This window comes from Chiloscyllium plagiosum, chromosome 9 (genome assembly GCF_004010195.1).
Source record: "Chiloscyllium plagiosum isolate BGI_BamShark_2017 chromosome 9, ASM401019v2, whole genome shotgun sequence".
NCBI lineage: Eukaryota > Metazoa > Chordata > Chondrichthyes > Orectolobiformes > Hemiscylliidae > Chiloscyllium > Chiloscyllium plagiosum.
The window spans coordinates 4,382,274-4,396,313 of record NC_057718.1 but is presented as its reverse complement, the minus strand read 5'-3'; the positions used below and the strand labels follow the sequence as shown (position 1 = coordinate 4,396,313).

At 46.0% G+C, this 14,040-nt stretch overlaps 2 protein-coding genes across 3 annotated transcripts in view; one reads left to right on the top strand and one right to left on the bottom strand.

Annotated features, from left to right (window-relative positions):
• LOC122552567 (L-gulonolactone oxidase) overlaps positions 1-4,910 on the bottom strand; it is a 68,201-nt gene extending 63,291 nt beyond the window's left edge. The window contains exons 1-2 of one of the 2 annotated variants that reach the window (XM_043695268.1): positions 4,782-4,868; positions 262-423 (exon numbers count right to left, since the gene is read on the bottom strand). In XM_043695268.1, coding sequence (XP_043551203.1) covers positions 262-264 — 3 coding nt within the window. In that variant the 5' untranslated portion in view covers positions 265-423; positions 4,782-4,868. Of the gene's footprint in view, positions 1-261; positions 424-4,781 lie in introns of both variants that reach the window. The other variant, XM_043695267.1, reaches the window with a different exon arrangement.
• Positions 4,071-14,040, top strand: part of LOC122552568 — a 45,517-nt gene continuing 35,547 nt past the window's right edge. Inside the window, exon 1 of the mRNA XM_043695271.1 lies at positions 4,071-4,513. The gene's annotated coding sequence lies outside the window, so the exon portion shown is untranslated. The remainder of the gene's footprint in view (positions 4,514-14,040) is intronic.

Sequence of the window (14,040 nt, the reverse complement as noted above, 5' to 3'; positions counted from 1 at the left end):
TGTTCTCTCTCTCTCTGTATCATCTCCCTGTCCATTCTCTCTCTCTCTCTGTAACATCTCCCTGTCTATTCTCTCTCTCTCTGTAACATCCCCCTGTCTATTCTCACTCTCTGTAACAGCTGTCTATTCTCTTCTCTCAGTAACATCCCCCTGTCTATTCTCTCTCTCTCTCTCAATAACATCTCCCTATCTATTCTTTCTCTCACTCTCTCAGTAACACCTCCCTGTATCTGAGCTGGACATAAGACTGAAGATCCTTACCATGTTCAGTGGTGAGTGCAGCAGGAAGCCGGCAATGAATGGCAATGGAAACACACAGCAAGTGGGACTCAGAACCTGGCAAATGGCAGGATTGTCACCCAAATGAGAGGAGCTGTGTCCCTGCCCAGTGAGATAGCCATGATTGGAATGTTAATGAGATCCCTGTGGGTGATAAGGAAGACAATAATTAACCTGCTGATAGGCCAGTGATCCTCAACCAGTCTCAGGTTTACAGCTCAAAGTAGAGGCTCCCTGAGAAACTCATGTGATTCGACCGAACACGGGCCGAGCAGAGCTCAGTGGGTCAGGAGCAAAGTCCCATCTCCCACTGATACTCCAACAGTTCCTTTATTAATGGACCTGCTCTATTTCTGATGTTACAATCCCCAAGTCAGGAACTAAGTGCCAGATACAGCTCTGAATTATCCTTTAATTAACATCAGAAAATGATCAAATGTCATTCAGTCCAGGGAAGACTTTGTGATATTATGCTGTAGAGCCATAAAGAGATTCACATGGAAACTGACCCTTTGGTCCAACCCATCCATGCCCATCAGATATCCTAAATTCATCTAGTCCTATTTGCCAGCATTTTGCCTATATCCCTGTAAACCCTTCCAATGCATGCACCTGATCACATAATTTTAGACATTTGGACAATTTATTCACTAGCTCCACATACACTAAGACTCCATATACACTATCTTCATCTCCACGCACTCCATGCTTCAGGCTCTCTGCCTTTATCCTGATGAAGGGCTTTTGCCTGAAACGTTGATTTCGAAGCTCCTTGGATGCTGCCTGAACTGCTGTGCTCTTCCAGCACCACTAATCCAGAATCTGGTTTCCAGCATCTGCAGGCATTGTTTTTACCACAGAAACAGACCCTTCAGTCCAACTTGTCCATGCTGACCAAGTTTCTCAAACTAAACTAGTCCCATTTGCCTCTGTTTGGTCCAAATCCCTCTAAACCTTTCCTATCCATTGTACCTGTCCAAATATCTTTTGAATGTTATAATTGTACCAGCTTCTACCACTTCCTTTGGCAGCTCATTCCATATATGCACCACCCTCTGTGTGAAAAAGTTGCCACTTAAGTCCCTTTTAAATCTTTCCCCGCTCACCTGAAACCTATGCCCTCTAGTTTTGAACTCCCCAAACTATGGAAAGGACCTTTGTTACTCACATTTCTACCTCCCTCATGATTTTATAAAACTATATAAAACCTTCTATGCTCCAGGGAAAAAAGTTCCGGCCTATCCAGCCTCTACTTATAACTCAAAACTTCCAGTCCCAGTAATGTTCTTGTAATTCTTTTCTGCTCCCTTTCCAATTTAATAATACCCTTCCAACAGCCGGGAGACCAGATCTCCACATGGTACTCCTGAAGAGGCATCACCAACATCCTGTATAACCTTAACTCCTATACTCAATGCACTGATCAATGAAGGCAAATGTGCCAAATGTCTTCTTCACGACCCTATCTATCTGCAACACCACTTTCAAGGAACTAAGCACTTGCACCCCAAGGTCTCTTTTTATGACAACACTCCTCAGCGATCCACCACTAATTGTGTAAGTCCTGTCCTGGTTTGTCTTACCAAAATGCAACACTTCACATTTATCTAAACTAAACTCCATCTGCCTTTCCTCAGCTGATCAAGATCTCATTATACTCTTAGTTAACATTCTTCACAGTCCACTATACCATCAATTTTGGTGTCATCCACAAAATTACTAATCAGGCCTCTTATATTCTCATCCAGATTGTGTATATAAAAGACAAACAATAGTGGATCCAGGCCCAATCCCTGTGGCACACCCCTGGTCACAGGTGTTCAGTCTGAAAAACAACACTACCACCACCCTCTGTCTCCCACCTTCAAGCTAATTTGAATTGAATTGGCTTTATTGTCACATGTACTCAAATGAGTACCATGAGCAGTGTATAAGTTACCACTTACAGTGCCAACTGAGGTAGAGAGTATGTCGGTACAATCCATAGTTACAGAATATGAAGAAAAAGAGAATTACATTCCAGCGATACACAGTATAACCATAGGTCAGGAAGACAAGAAGTAAAGTTGAAAAGGCTAACATCACAGTCTCTCCCCAAGGGCTCTCCACAGCAGACCCCTGCAGACCGGCCTTCATGTGGTTTGGCTGCTGGCTGTTTCCACGCTCTGCATTGGGCCACTACCACCATGTTCTGCTCTGGTCGCTGGTGTCCCTGCTCTGGGCCACTGATTACTGACCCCACTTCAAAGGCTGGGAGTTGGAGGCTGAGGGAAGGAAGGAGAGGTGAAGAAAAAATGAAAAAGAACAGGCAGAGCACAGGAGCTCTGGCTGAGGCGTCCTACTCCACTGCCATCTTGCTGGAATTAATTTTGTATCAATTTGGCAAGCTCTCCCTGGATCCCATGTGATCGAACCTTACTAACCAGTCTACCACATGGAACCTTGTTGAAGGCCTTGCTAAAGTCCATATACACAATGCATATCGCTCTGCCCTCATCTAGCTTCCTAGTCACATCCTGCAAAAAACTCAATCAAGTTAGTGAGACATGATTGACCATGCACAAAGCCATGCTGACTATCCCTAATCAGTCCTTGCGTTTCCAAATGCATACCAATCCTATCTCAGATACACTCACTTCATTGAACTCACACAAAATAAATTCACTCGATGGACACTCACTCGATAAATGCTCATTTGGTATGGACCCAGTTAAGTTCATTGAACCCGTTAGGATCCAGTGGCTGACCCACACTCTGTTTCAGTGCAGTGTTTAGTCAATCTGCGGAAAAGGCTCTCAGGGGATATGAATGAAGAAGATTACACTGATTAACTCAATTAGACAATACTCCTTTCTGATAATTATACTGTTTGTGTAATCTCAGAGCTAGCACAAGATTCTGGTGGTAACATATGAACTAAACCTGTCACACAGTTGAGGTACTGGAATAAGGTACTGAGCTCTGAGATGTGGGGTTGATTCCCACTCCTGTCAAAAATGTCTTGGCTTCTCTTTAAGTCAACAGCAGAATACACCCTACTTACCTGGATGCGGGCTGCTCTAACAGCACTCAAGAAACTCAACACCACCGAGGACAAAGTCGCCCACTTGATTAGCACCACATCCACAAACATCCACTCCCTCCATAACCGACACTGAGTAGCAGCAGTGTGTACTATCTACAAGATGCACTGCAGAAATTCACCAAAGATCCTCAGACAGCACCTTCGAAACTCATGATCACTTCCGTGTCAAAGGACAAGAGCAGCAGATGCATGGAAACACCAACCCCTACAAGTTCCCCTCCAAGCCTCTCCCCATCCTAACTTGGAAATATATCACTGCTCATTTGGTAAATGCTCAGTGTCACTGGGTAAAAATCCTGGAATTCCTTCCCTAAGGGCATTGTGGGTCAACCTACAGCACACAGACTGCAGTGGTTCAAGAAGGCAGCTCACCCCCACCTTCTCAAGGGCAACTAGGAATGGTCCAACCAGCGATGCCCACGTCCCATAAGCAAAGCAAGAGAAAACAGGAGGGAATGTGAGGAATGGAGAATTTTGCATTTACTTTGAGTTGGGGGTGGGTAGGAATCCTTAAGATAGTTCACTCTGCACCAAGTCTGTTTGTGATATCTGGTACGTGGTATTTGCTGTGTAGTGTAAAGGGACTCATTAACTAAAGTGACCTGGCAGCTAATCTCTGAGTTAAGGTTAATATCCCAATCACATTGAAAAGAGTCAATCATTAACCTGGATACCGAGCTCCATCAAACTGAGTAAACTCACCACATCAGATCAGGTTCCTTGTAGTTTCCTTTATTGATCATCAGCATAAGCCCGACTGCAGGAGGAGGTGGACTTGATCCAAGCAATTAATTGGTGCAGGATTTGTACCAAGGCTGCCCTGCTATTGTTCATTGGACTTCAATCCTCTACCCCTCTCTCCATCTATCCCTTCAATCCTCAATCCCTCCATTCTCTGATGCCATGGATTTGGAAGGTGCTGGCTAAGGATCCTTGGTGAATTTCTGCAGTGCATCTTGTAGATAGTACACACTGAGTGTCACTGGTGGAGGGAGTGGATGTTGAAGGTGGTAAATGAGGTACCAATGAAGTAGGTTGCTTTGTCATAGTAGTTGTAGTAACTGCTATCATCCAGACAAGCGGGGAGTATTCCATCACGTTCCTGACTTCTGCCTTGTAGATGGTGGACGGGCTTTGGCGAGTTAGGAGGTGAGCTACCTAGTGCAGTATTCCTAGCCTCTGACCTGCTCTTGAAGCCACTGTGTTTACATGGCAAGTCCAGTTGAGTTTCTGATCAACTGTAACCCCGCGGATGCTGACAGTAGGGGATTCAGTGATGTTAATGCCATTGAACGCCAGTGGTTAGCAGTGGTTAGATTGTCTCTCAGCATGGCGTGGGAGTCGGTCAGGGACCCCCGGTGATCTCCTGGCCCGGCAAGTGAGAGGGCGGGTGATGACAGCAGGGCGCAGCACGTACCTGGCAATCGGGTCCCAGGGAATGTTCTGGAAGCAGCAGGAGGAGATCGGAGGTGGCAGCTTCAGTAGAAGCAGCAGCGATGGCAGGTACTGGAATGAGTACTAGAGGACTCATCAAAGACTGTTGAACTTTTAACTTTATTGCTTTATATTTCTAGTTTAAATTAAAAAAGACTTTATTGTTAACTATTACCTTATTTATTTATTTTTCCACTTGCTCTACGAAGGTAATCCTTAACTTTTTAACTTGGTTTCTTTTACTACTTTTTGTACCTAGATACCTTTGTACCTAAGATGGTGCAGTGTGTGGTGACATTGTGCACTTTTCACTGTACTCCTGTATTTCTGTACTTATGTACACATGAAAATACACATGATCTCCTTGCCGGGCCAGGAGATCACCAGGGGTCCCTGACGGACTCCCACGCCATGAAGATGGTGCAGTGTGTGGTGACATTGTGCACTTTTCACTGTACTCCTGTATTTCTGTACTTATGTACACATGAAAATAAAATCTAAATCTAAATCTAAAATAAAATGATTGGAGATGGTCAGTGTCTGGCATTTGTGTGGCAAGAATGTTACCTTCACTTGTCAGTCTCAGCCTGATCTTTGCCCAGCTTCTGAAGAAGGGTCACTGAAGCCAAAACATTCCCTTTGTTTTCTCACTGAAATGCTGTCAGAACTGCTGAGATTTTCCAGCAATTTCTGCAGTTCCTTGTTTATGTCCAGTTCTTGCTGCAGTGGGACACGCACTGTTTAAGTATCTGAGGAATCATGAATGATGCTGACTCTTAGGATGCCATCATGGTAAAGTCCATCTGGGGTGGCTCGGGGAGACTCACTGTCACCAGTCCTTCTCTTCGATATCAGCCCAGGTTACTGATACCAAATAGGGAAGGATCCAAGGTGTTGGTAAAAAAACAGGCTTAGGCATGACAATCCAAATTGCACATTGAAATGTCAGAGGGTCAGTGCTGAGGGAGCACTGCGTTGTTGGAGGGTCAGTACAGAGGTCGTGCCACACTGTCAAAGGGTCAATACTGAGGGAGTGCTGCACTGTTAGAGGATCATTACTGAGGGAATGCTGCACTGTTGGAGGGTCAGTGCTGAGGGAGTGCTGTGGGCAGAGGTGAAACAGTATTTTTCACTTTTGGCAGTAGATAATTATCAGATTCCTGTTAATGGGACTGTACTGTGTACAAATCGCCTGGCACGGTGCCACCATTCCATTATGTCTATCCTCCACTTGGGATTTCATTGGCTGTGAACTCCTTTGAGAGATGGAGATTGGGTTAACAGCTGCAGATATATTGGGTTTGATCCTCAGTGTCTGCTGATACTGACACCACCTTGTCTGTACCAGGAACTGGGCACGGATATCCCATCTAATGCCTCATTGCCCATCACCTGCAAATCCATTTCATTCACTGACACGTGCCAGACGAAGCAGAATCTGAGGAACAAGATGTTCTGTCTGCAGCTTGCTATGGGCAGGGTTAGAGCTGGGCGATTATCTCACTCATTGAACTGCAGTCTCTATCAGGGTAGGCACCTCTTAGTGTCTGTGATGAGAAATGAGGATGGCAATGAGGATGCTGCTGGATAAGCAGTGCTCAGCATTTTATTGAGGGATTGACAGCATGCTGCTGCCTGTCAGCTACAGTCAATGCCAGCAATGCTGAGAAACGGCTCCACACAGAACAGCTTGGCTCATCCCTGAGTACTCCACTGTTCTTCAAAAACAGACAATTCGGAATGTGCAAAGTCAAACAAGTTGGTAATCAATCAGTTTACAATGCACTCTATTATAAATCGACTTGGAAAGAGTGACTGCGAGCAGTGTGCCTGTCTCTGTAGACACAGACTCCACGTCGATCTGTGCATGAACTGGGCAGAGACAAGGTCTGCATGAGTAATACATATCGAAGGTATCCGAATGCTATAACATTGTTGCTGGTTGGTGCAGTTTCACTAGGGGAGGATGGGCCACAAAGATGTCCCACTTAAAAGGCAATGGTAACAAGATATAGCTTATTGCATCTCATCAACGACACAGGCTACACTAACTCATGGGCAGGTTAACTATTATTAACACTAGGTGGGTGAGGTACATGTTGAACACTCCAACTCACTCAGACTGCTCCACCACCCCCCCCCCCCCCAGACACTGTGTTATTTGTCAGAGTGGGGTGGAGCTTCAGTTTAGCTCATAGACTAACCCTTCCTTCAGCAATTCACGGGAGTATAATCCTTCAAAGTTTGCCACAGAGACATGAGAACAAGAGGCCCCAAGCTTGTTCCAAGAGGCAGGTTAAGAAGGGGATTAAAGGTAAGGGATATTCTCTGCAGGGTGCACTGTAGAAACTTCTGAACCAAACCGTTTGGAGGTATTATTATATATCCCTGGAGCAGGTGGGACTGGGGTCTCCTGGCTGAGAGGTAGGGACTTACCATTACAGCACATAACATGCCTAATCCTCGTATGTACAGTTTTTGAGAAGAAGGTCAAGGAGAGGTAGAATATGTCGTTTCTAACCAGTCTGATCAGAGATGTGATTACACACCTCTAGAACAGGTGGGTCTTGAACCTGGATCTCCCAGTTCAGAGGTACCGACACTACCACTGTGCCACAAGAGTCCGCGCAGTCCTTACACCTCACACTGACTTTGGATATTGACAGAGTCTCATTGGGGTCTGAGTGACATGGACGATGGTAGCATTAGATTGGAAGTGTAGTGAGTCTGATCATGATGTCAGGAACAACTTTTGACACCTTATAATATTTTCTCATCGGGCTGTTCAGAAATGTAAAGACACACCTGGACCTCCTAGAGTAGGAGCATTGCCACTGCACTGTAAGAGCCCACTCAATCCTTTTTCTTATGCTGAGTCTGAGGGATGATCCAATTAGCAGTGGTAAAGGACAAACCACTTCGTAAACCTCAATGGGAAGAGGCACTAATCTTAACACAGCATATAGTATACTGCCTGACACAAATGGAAACAGGCTACTCTGGCTTGTTCAGTGCGATTACAAAGATGATCAGGAGCCTGAGATAACGCGTCTGTCTCCATGAGGATCACATGAGACTCTACTTCCCATTAAGAGTGCCATCAAAGTGGGTGGAGCCTAATGCAATCTCCAACCCGGGCTGGAGTTGGGTGGGATGCTCTTCGGAGGGTCGGTGCAGACTGGATGGGCTGAATGGCCTCTTTTCATATGATAGGGATTCTATGATTGGCACTTTCAGAACCATTATGTACGCAACCATGTACCTGGGGGAACATCTTAAACCCAGAGTTCACTGGGGATTCCACACTCAGCAGAAACCATTCCAAAACTGGCTCCCTGGGTTTCCAAGGAGGAAGCTTTGATATTGTAACAAAAATATCAGAGTTGCAGCTTTCCAAACGTAATACTTGTCAGTGTAACAGAATATTTATATTTGTTAGATGTAAATTTTATTTCAGGAAGAAGGGCTTATGCCCGAAACGTCGATTCTCCTGTTCCTTGGATGCTGCTTGACCTGCTGCGCTTTTCTAGCAACGCATTTTTAAGCTCTGATCTCCAGCATCTGCAGTCCTCACTTTCTCCTAATATACCAGACGCCTGTGTGTCCGGTCCTGGGGTTTGTGGGCTGTGTCATGGATCCTTACACAGTGAGGGATGTCAATAAGATGGAACTGTCTGAAAGATGAGCTTTGGGATTCTGCAGCGATCAGACTGGGAGATAGATCAGGGTCCCATCCCCCATGATCGGAGATTTGGAATGGGAATCACTGCAGCAAAGGAGGGAATAAAATGGACTGAGCATGCTCCATACAATGTGGGCTGGACAGGGGGAATTGACACTGAGAGACCACGGGGTAATATCCATATAAACTACAAACACCACTGCTTTCCAGGAAAGTGTGTAAACAACCTTCCTTCTCAGGGAACAGCCTGCCAAAGGAAACACTCTCAGACCCTCACTCCAAGTCTTCCAAACCGCTATTTATCCCATTTACAAGTGGTCAGCATCTCACTGGGACTAATGTCTCACTGGCTCATGGCCATGGAAATGTTGACACTGGTACAGAGATATTGAGAGCACTCGTGTCTGGGCAAGATGGTTGTGAGATCTGACCTTCTCTAAGCCACAGGGATATATCGAGGCTGATATTTCAGGACAGTGCTGCACTGTCTCGGGGGAAGGGGTGGGCGTCACCATTTGAAGGAGATGTTAAGCTGAGATCCCCTGGTCTATCCTGTCAGGTGACTCTAGATGATCAAAGGGCAGTATTTCAGGCGAAGAGTCCTGCTTATAGAATCTCTATAGTTTGGGAACAGGCCATTCTGCCCACCAAATCTCCATGTAGCAGCCCACCCCACCTACCCTATGCCCATAGAACCGGAAATTGGAGCATTCAAAGTAAAGTCAGGCCGATACAGAGAGAATGTGTAAACCCCACACAGACAGTCGCCCGAGGCTGGAATCGAACCCGGATCCCTGGCACAGTGAGGCAGCAGTGCTAACTACTGAGCCACTGTGCCGCCCTGTTGCCCTGAACAGCATTATCCCTCAGCAATGTCACAACAAACTCTCTGATATTTATTACACCGCTAGTTGTGGGAGCTTGCTGTGCTTCCTTCATTACAGTGATGACTGCTATTCAAAAATGGACAGTCGAAGGCTATGAAAGCTGCTATGTCAATGCACGTGTTTGTTGGTATCAGCTGCACTGTGGGAGTCAGTTGTTAGTGTTGAGAACAGTTCCCATTTTCCAAGCAGGCTGTCAGAGATTGCATGCAGCCAATGCTAAGTTTCTTGGTATTTTACTGCGACTGGAGTCTCGCTCTCTAATGGACTGAATCGGCTGGAACTGGGGCTGATTGGAAACCACCCGAGGCTATCTCAAGAGTTCACACTTCTCAGCAGCAAAGACAAGACTCAGCCACCCACTCTGCTGTCACATCCTTTCCATCACTCCCAATGAATCATTTTTCTTCACCCGACTGACAGCTCCAAGTTTTGCTTCAACTTTAATCTTCATCAGATCGAGTGAGATCCAGAGGATGGCCTGATCGAATCCTAAAGACTTTCACTGGCTACCTCCAAGAAGGCAAGACACATAGCTCACTTGAACAGCTCGTTCTGTTCAGTCGCTATATTTTTCGACAGAGGTTGACAAGGAGACAAAACAAATTCTGGAGAATAGCCCCAGGCTTCTCTTCATGTGTCAGTCTCTCAAAACAAGTCAAATTATCAACTCAATCTCTGTGGAAGGAGCATGGGCATCAGAGAGCGGTGTGGGTGAATTAGAGCTGGTACTTGGTAACCTTCTCACTGCCTTTGTCAATGTCACAGATTCAGGAAGATTATGGGTAATTTTAGATCCCCAGTTGCGGTAGGAATATACCTTCATACAAAGAAGGTGTAAGATCAATCAGACATCGGACTGTCTGGGCATTTATTCAGTACCAGAAGCTGAGTAAAAGATTTCCATGGGCGGGGCGGGAGGATTGAGGGAGACAGAGCACCACCACCATCACCCCCTTCCCCAGTGGAAACAGGAGAGTATGAACTGGGAAGAAGAGACCAGGGTTCACCATCACTGCCTTCCTGTTGAGAAATGTTGAAAGAGAGAGAGAGAAAGAGAGAGAGAGAGAGAGAGAGAGAGAGAAGTAGACCTGAAAGGATGAGTCCACTGTGAATGATGACAGCTTCACTGTGTCAGAACACAGTGTGTGAGTTAGCCCCAGGACACAGACGTTCAGAAGAACAAAGGCCGGGTTTTCCAGCCTCCTGTTTCTCCAGTTTACTGGAGGCTGCAGGGCCACAAAAATGAAGCAGGTGTTCTTTCTGCCCTGTCTCATAACCTCTGACCTGCCTCCGTGTTCCAACAGAGTGGAAGAAGTGTGTCAGGGACACCACCTCCCCCTCCCCCTCCCCTCAAGTCTATGGAGACCCCTATCTGGTCAATTCACGGCCTTTTCAGGAGCTGAGATCCGCTCCACCAGGGGCCTGGGGAGGGCAGGGAGCTCAGCTCAGTCCAGGCACAGGTGGGGACTGAGTGGGGGATGGGGCAGTTCCTGCTTAATGGACACTTACTCTGCGTCCACTGGGTGCTTCTCACTCCCTACTCACCCATCTCCCAATGACACCTTTCCCTTCAGAGCACCTCTCCCAGCCTCTCCGATACTCCTCCTGCGTACCCTCTCTCTAATCTCATCTTTACTAAAATGCTCTGGGTTTAGTGACAGGTCCATGACCCCCGGTCTCACCATGGGCTGCCTGCAGTCCAATCAATGGCCATGGCTTGTTCCTGGCAAACACCAAGACATTGATTGGCTGGTGGTGAGAAGGGCACCACTGCCAGTTAGATACTTCATGCATGCCCAGACAGTCCGATGTCTGATTGATCTTACACCTTCTTTGTATGAAGGTATATTCCTACCGCAACTGGGGATCTAAAATTACCCATAATCTTCCTGAATCTGTGACATTGACAAAGACAGTGAGAAGGTTACCAAGTACCAGCTCTAATTCACCCACGCCGCTCTCTGCTACTGTACGCAGCCCTCAAAGTGGCTGCAGTGGGTACAGGCTGTTACACATCTCCTTTTGGAATGCAACTTTGCAAAGGAATTCTGTCAGAAGATGTGCCATATGGTCTCTTCCCCCGGGACACACATCGACTGGAGGTCTATCAACCCGGTGAAAGGCGCTCTTTGGTCTGTCTGTAACTCGTTGGTCTTTTAGAGCAAGGAGTTGGCCCTGAACATTCCAAGGTCCAGGAGTACGTGCTGAGGGACGCACTAAATCTTGGGGCAGCTGCTGCCAAGGTGCAGTGGGGAAAGGCCACTCTCTAAGGTCATCCTGCTGAATGTACACAGTTGCGGGGCGGGGGGGGTATCTGTTCAGTTATTGGACCCTCCTGGAGCCTCAGATATACATCAGTAAGCAATGTCTTTGGGTTGTTGGAACTGTTAGGAAAGTGCAATGTTTGATTAGATTGCCTGCAGTGTTAGGTGCATTAGTCAGAGGGAAATGCATCTGGGTGGGTTACTCTTTGGAAGGTAGGTGTGGACTTGTTGGGCCGAAGGGCCTGTTTTCACACTATAGGGGAATCTAATCTAATCTAAAGTAGGCCATTCAGCCTGTCGGGTACACTCTGCCACTCAGTGAGATTGTGGCTGATCTGATAGTCTTCATCATCACTTTCCCAGAGCCCTAATTCCCTTCCTGATAATAATGTGGACTGTCTCAGCCTTGAATGGATTCAACCGAGAGGCTTCACTTCAGTAGAACTTCATCAGTTGTGAGAATTCTGGAAGCTTGGGACATGGCATTTGGGGAAGCTTTTGTGCACAGACTGAATTTCTTTATTGGATTACCTTTGCTGTGTGCAGTCTGGACATCCTGCTCTAGGAAGGATATTATTAAACTGACGAGGGTTCAGAAAAGATTTACCAGGACGTTGCCAAGAATGGAGGCTTTGAGTGAAAAGATGCTGAAACATGACCTTATAAAGTTATATGTAATCATGAGGGACAGACATGGCATTTGGGGAAGCTTTTGTGCACAGACTGAATTTCTTTATTGGATTACCTTTGCTGTGTGCAGTCTGGACATCCTGCTCTAGGAAGGATATTATTAAACTGAAGAGGGTTCAGAAAAGATTTACCAGGACGTTGCCAAGAATGGAGGCTTTGAGTGAGAAGATGCTGAAACATGACCTTATAAAGATATATGTAATCATGAGGGACAGAGTTAAGGTGATGGCAAAGATATTTTCCCTAAGGTGGCCTGTGGTGGTTATTGGCTCGGTGTGTGCGTGGGTTGTGCCCGGGCATATTCCTGAGGCACTGGGAGCGATCGGAGAGAAGGTAGCAGTGGCAGCATTATTGAAACAGGCAGCTGAGGTTTCCCAGACAGCAAGATCAGTGGAACTTTTAACTTATTCCTTTACTTTTCTAGTTTAAATTAACAAAGACTCTAATGTTAACTATTACCTTATTTCTTGATTTTTCTCCTTATTCTATGAAGGTCTGTAATGCTTAACTTTTTAATTCTGTTCCCCTTGCTACTTTGCACCGAGGCACCTTTGTACCTAAGGTAGTGCCATGTGTGGTAATGATGTATACATTTCACTGTATTCCTGTACTCCTCAGCTTGAGTACGTGACAAAAAATTTAAATCTGAATCTAAAATATTTTTGAGATGAGAGGGGAAAGATTTAAAAAGAACACGAGGGGCAACTTTTTCACACAGAGGGTGGTTCGTATGTGGAATGAACTTCCAGAGGATGTGGTAGATGCAGGTACAGTTACAATATTTAACACACATTTGGATAAGTTCGTGAATAGGAAAACATTGGAGGGATATGGGCCAAACGCAGACAGATGGGACAAGGTTAAAAATCACACAATACCAGGCTATACTCCAACAGGTTTAATTGGAAGCACACTAGCTTTCGGAGTGACGCTCCTTCATCAGGTGATTGTGTGGGACAAGTTTAGTGTGGGAAGATGGTCAGTGTGAACCGTTTGGACCGGAGGCTCTGTTTCCGTGCTGTATGACTCTATGACCTGCGATTAATCCTAGTGTACGAGTTATTTTAAAGGGTTGTTTAACTCTCTATGATCAGACCCTTCCCCTTGCAGCCTCACAACATACTTCTAGCATCTGTTCAGACTCGCAACCCTCCCCCATCCTCAAACAGAAAGCCTTACTTGAACCGATGAATAATTCATGTCATTAGGGATATTAAAATTTTGTTTCAGCCTTCAGCCTGCAGCCTGCCTAGGGACTGATTAAAATGCTAATTATAGCAGCAAAGTGATTGCTGCTAACATTCTCATCTATCACCGTCTAGTTGTTAGCTGTGAGTGAGTGACCCATGCAGGAGAGAAACCTTCGATACAGAGGCTGACCCTTACACTCATCATCGCTTCCACTGGAGAATGAGATAGCAGAGGAATTCACCTCATTGTATCTATGCTGCTTATCCCTACTCCATAGCCCTGAAGATTATTCCTTTTCAGGACCATTTCAAGATCAGCTTTCACTCATTGCCCTATCAGGCAGCGTGTCCTTCTCACAGCATCCTGTCAGGCAGGTTCCACAGATTGTAGAAAATGGAATTTATTTCCAAGTTAAAGATCACACAACACCAGGTTATAGTCCAACAGGTTTACTTGGAAGCACTACTTGGGGGCAGGGGGTGGTGTTCAGGGCGGGGGCGCGGCTTTGGACGGGGCGGGGGAATGGGG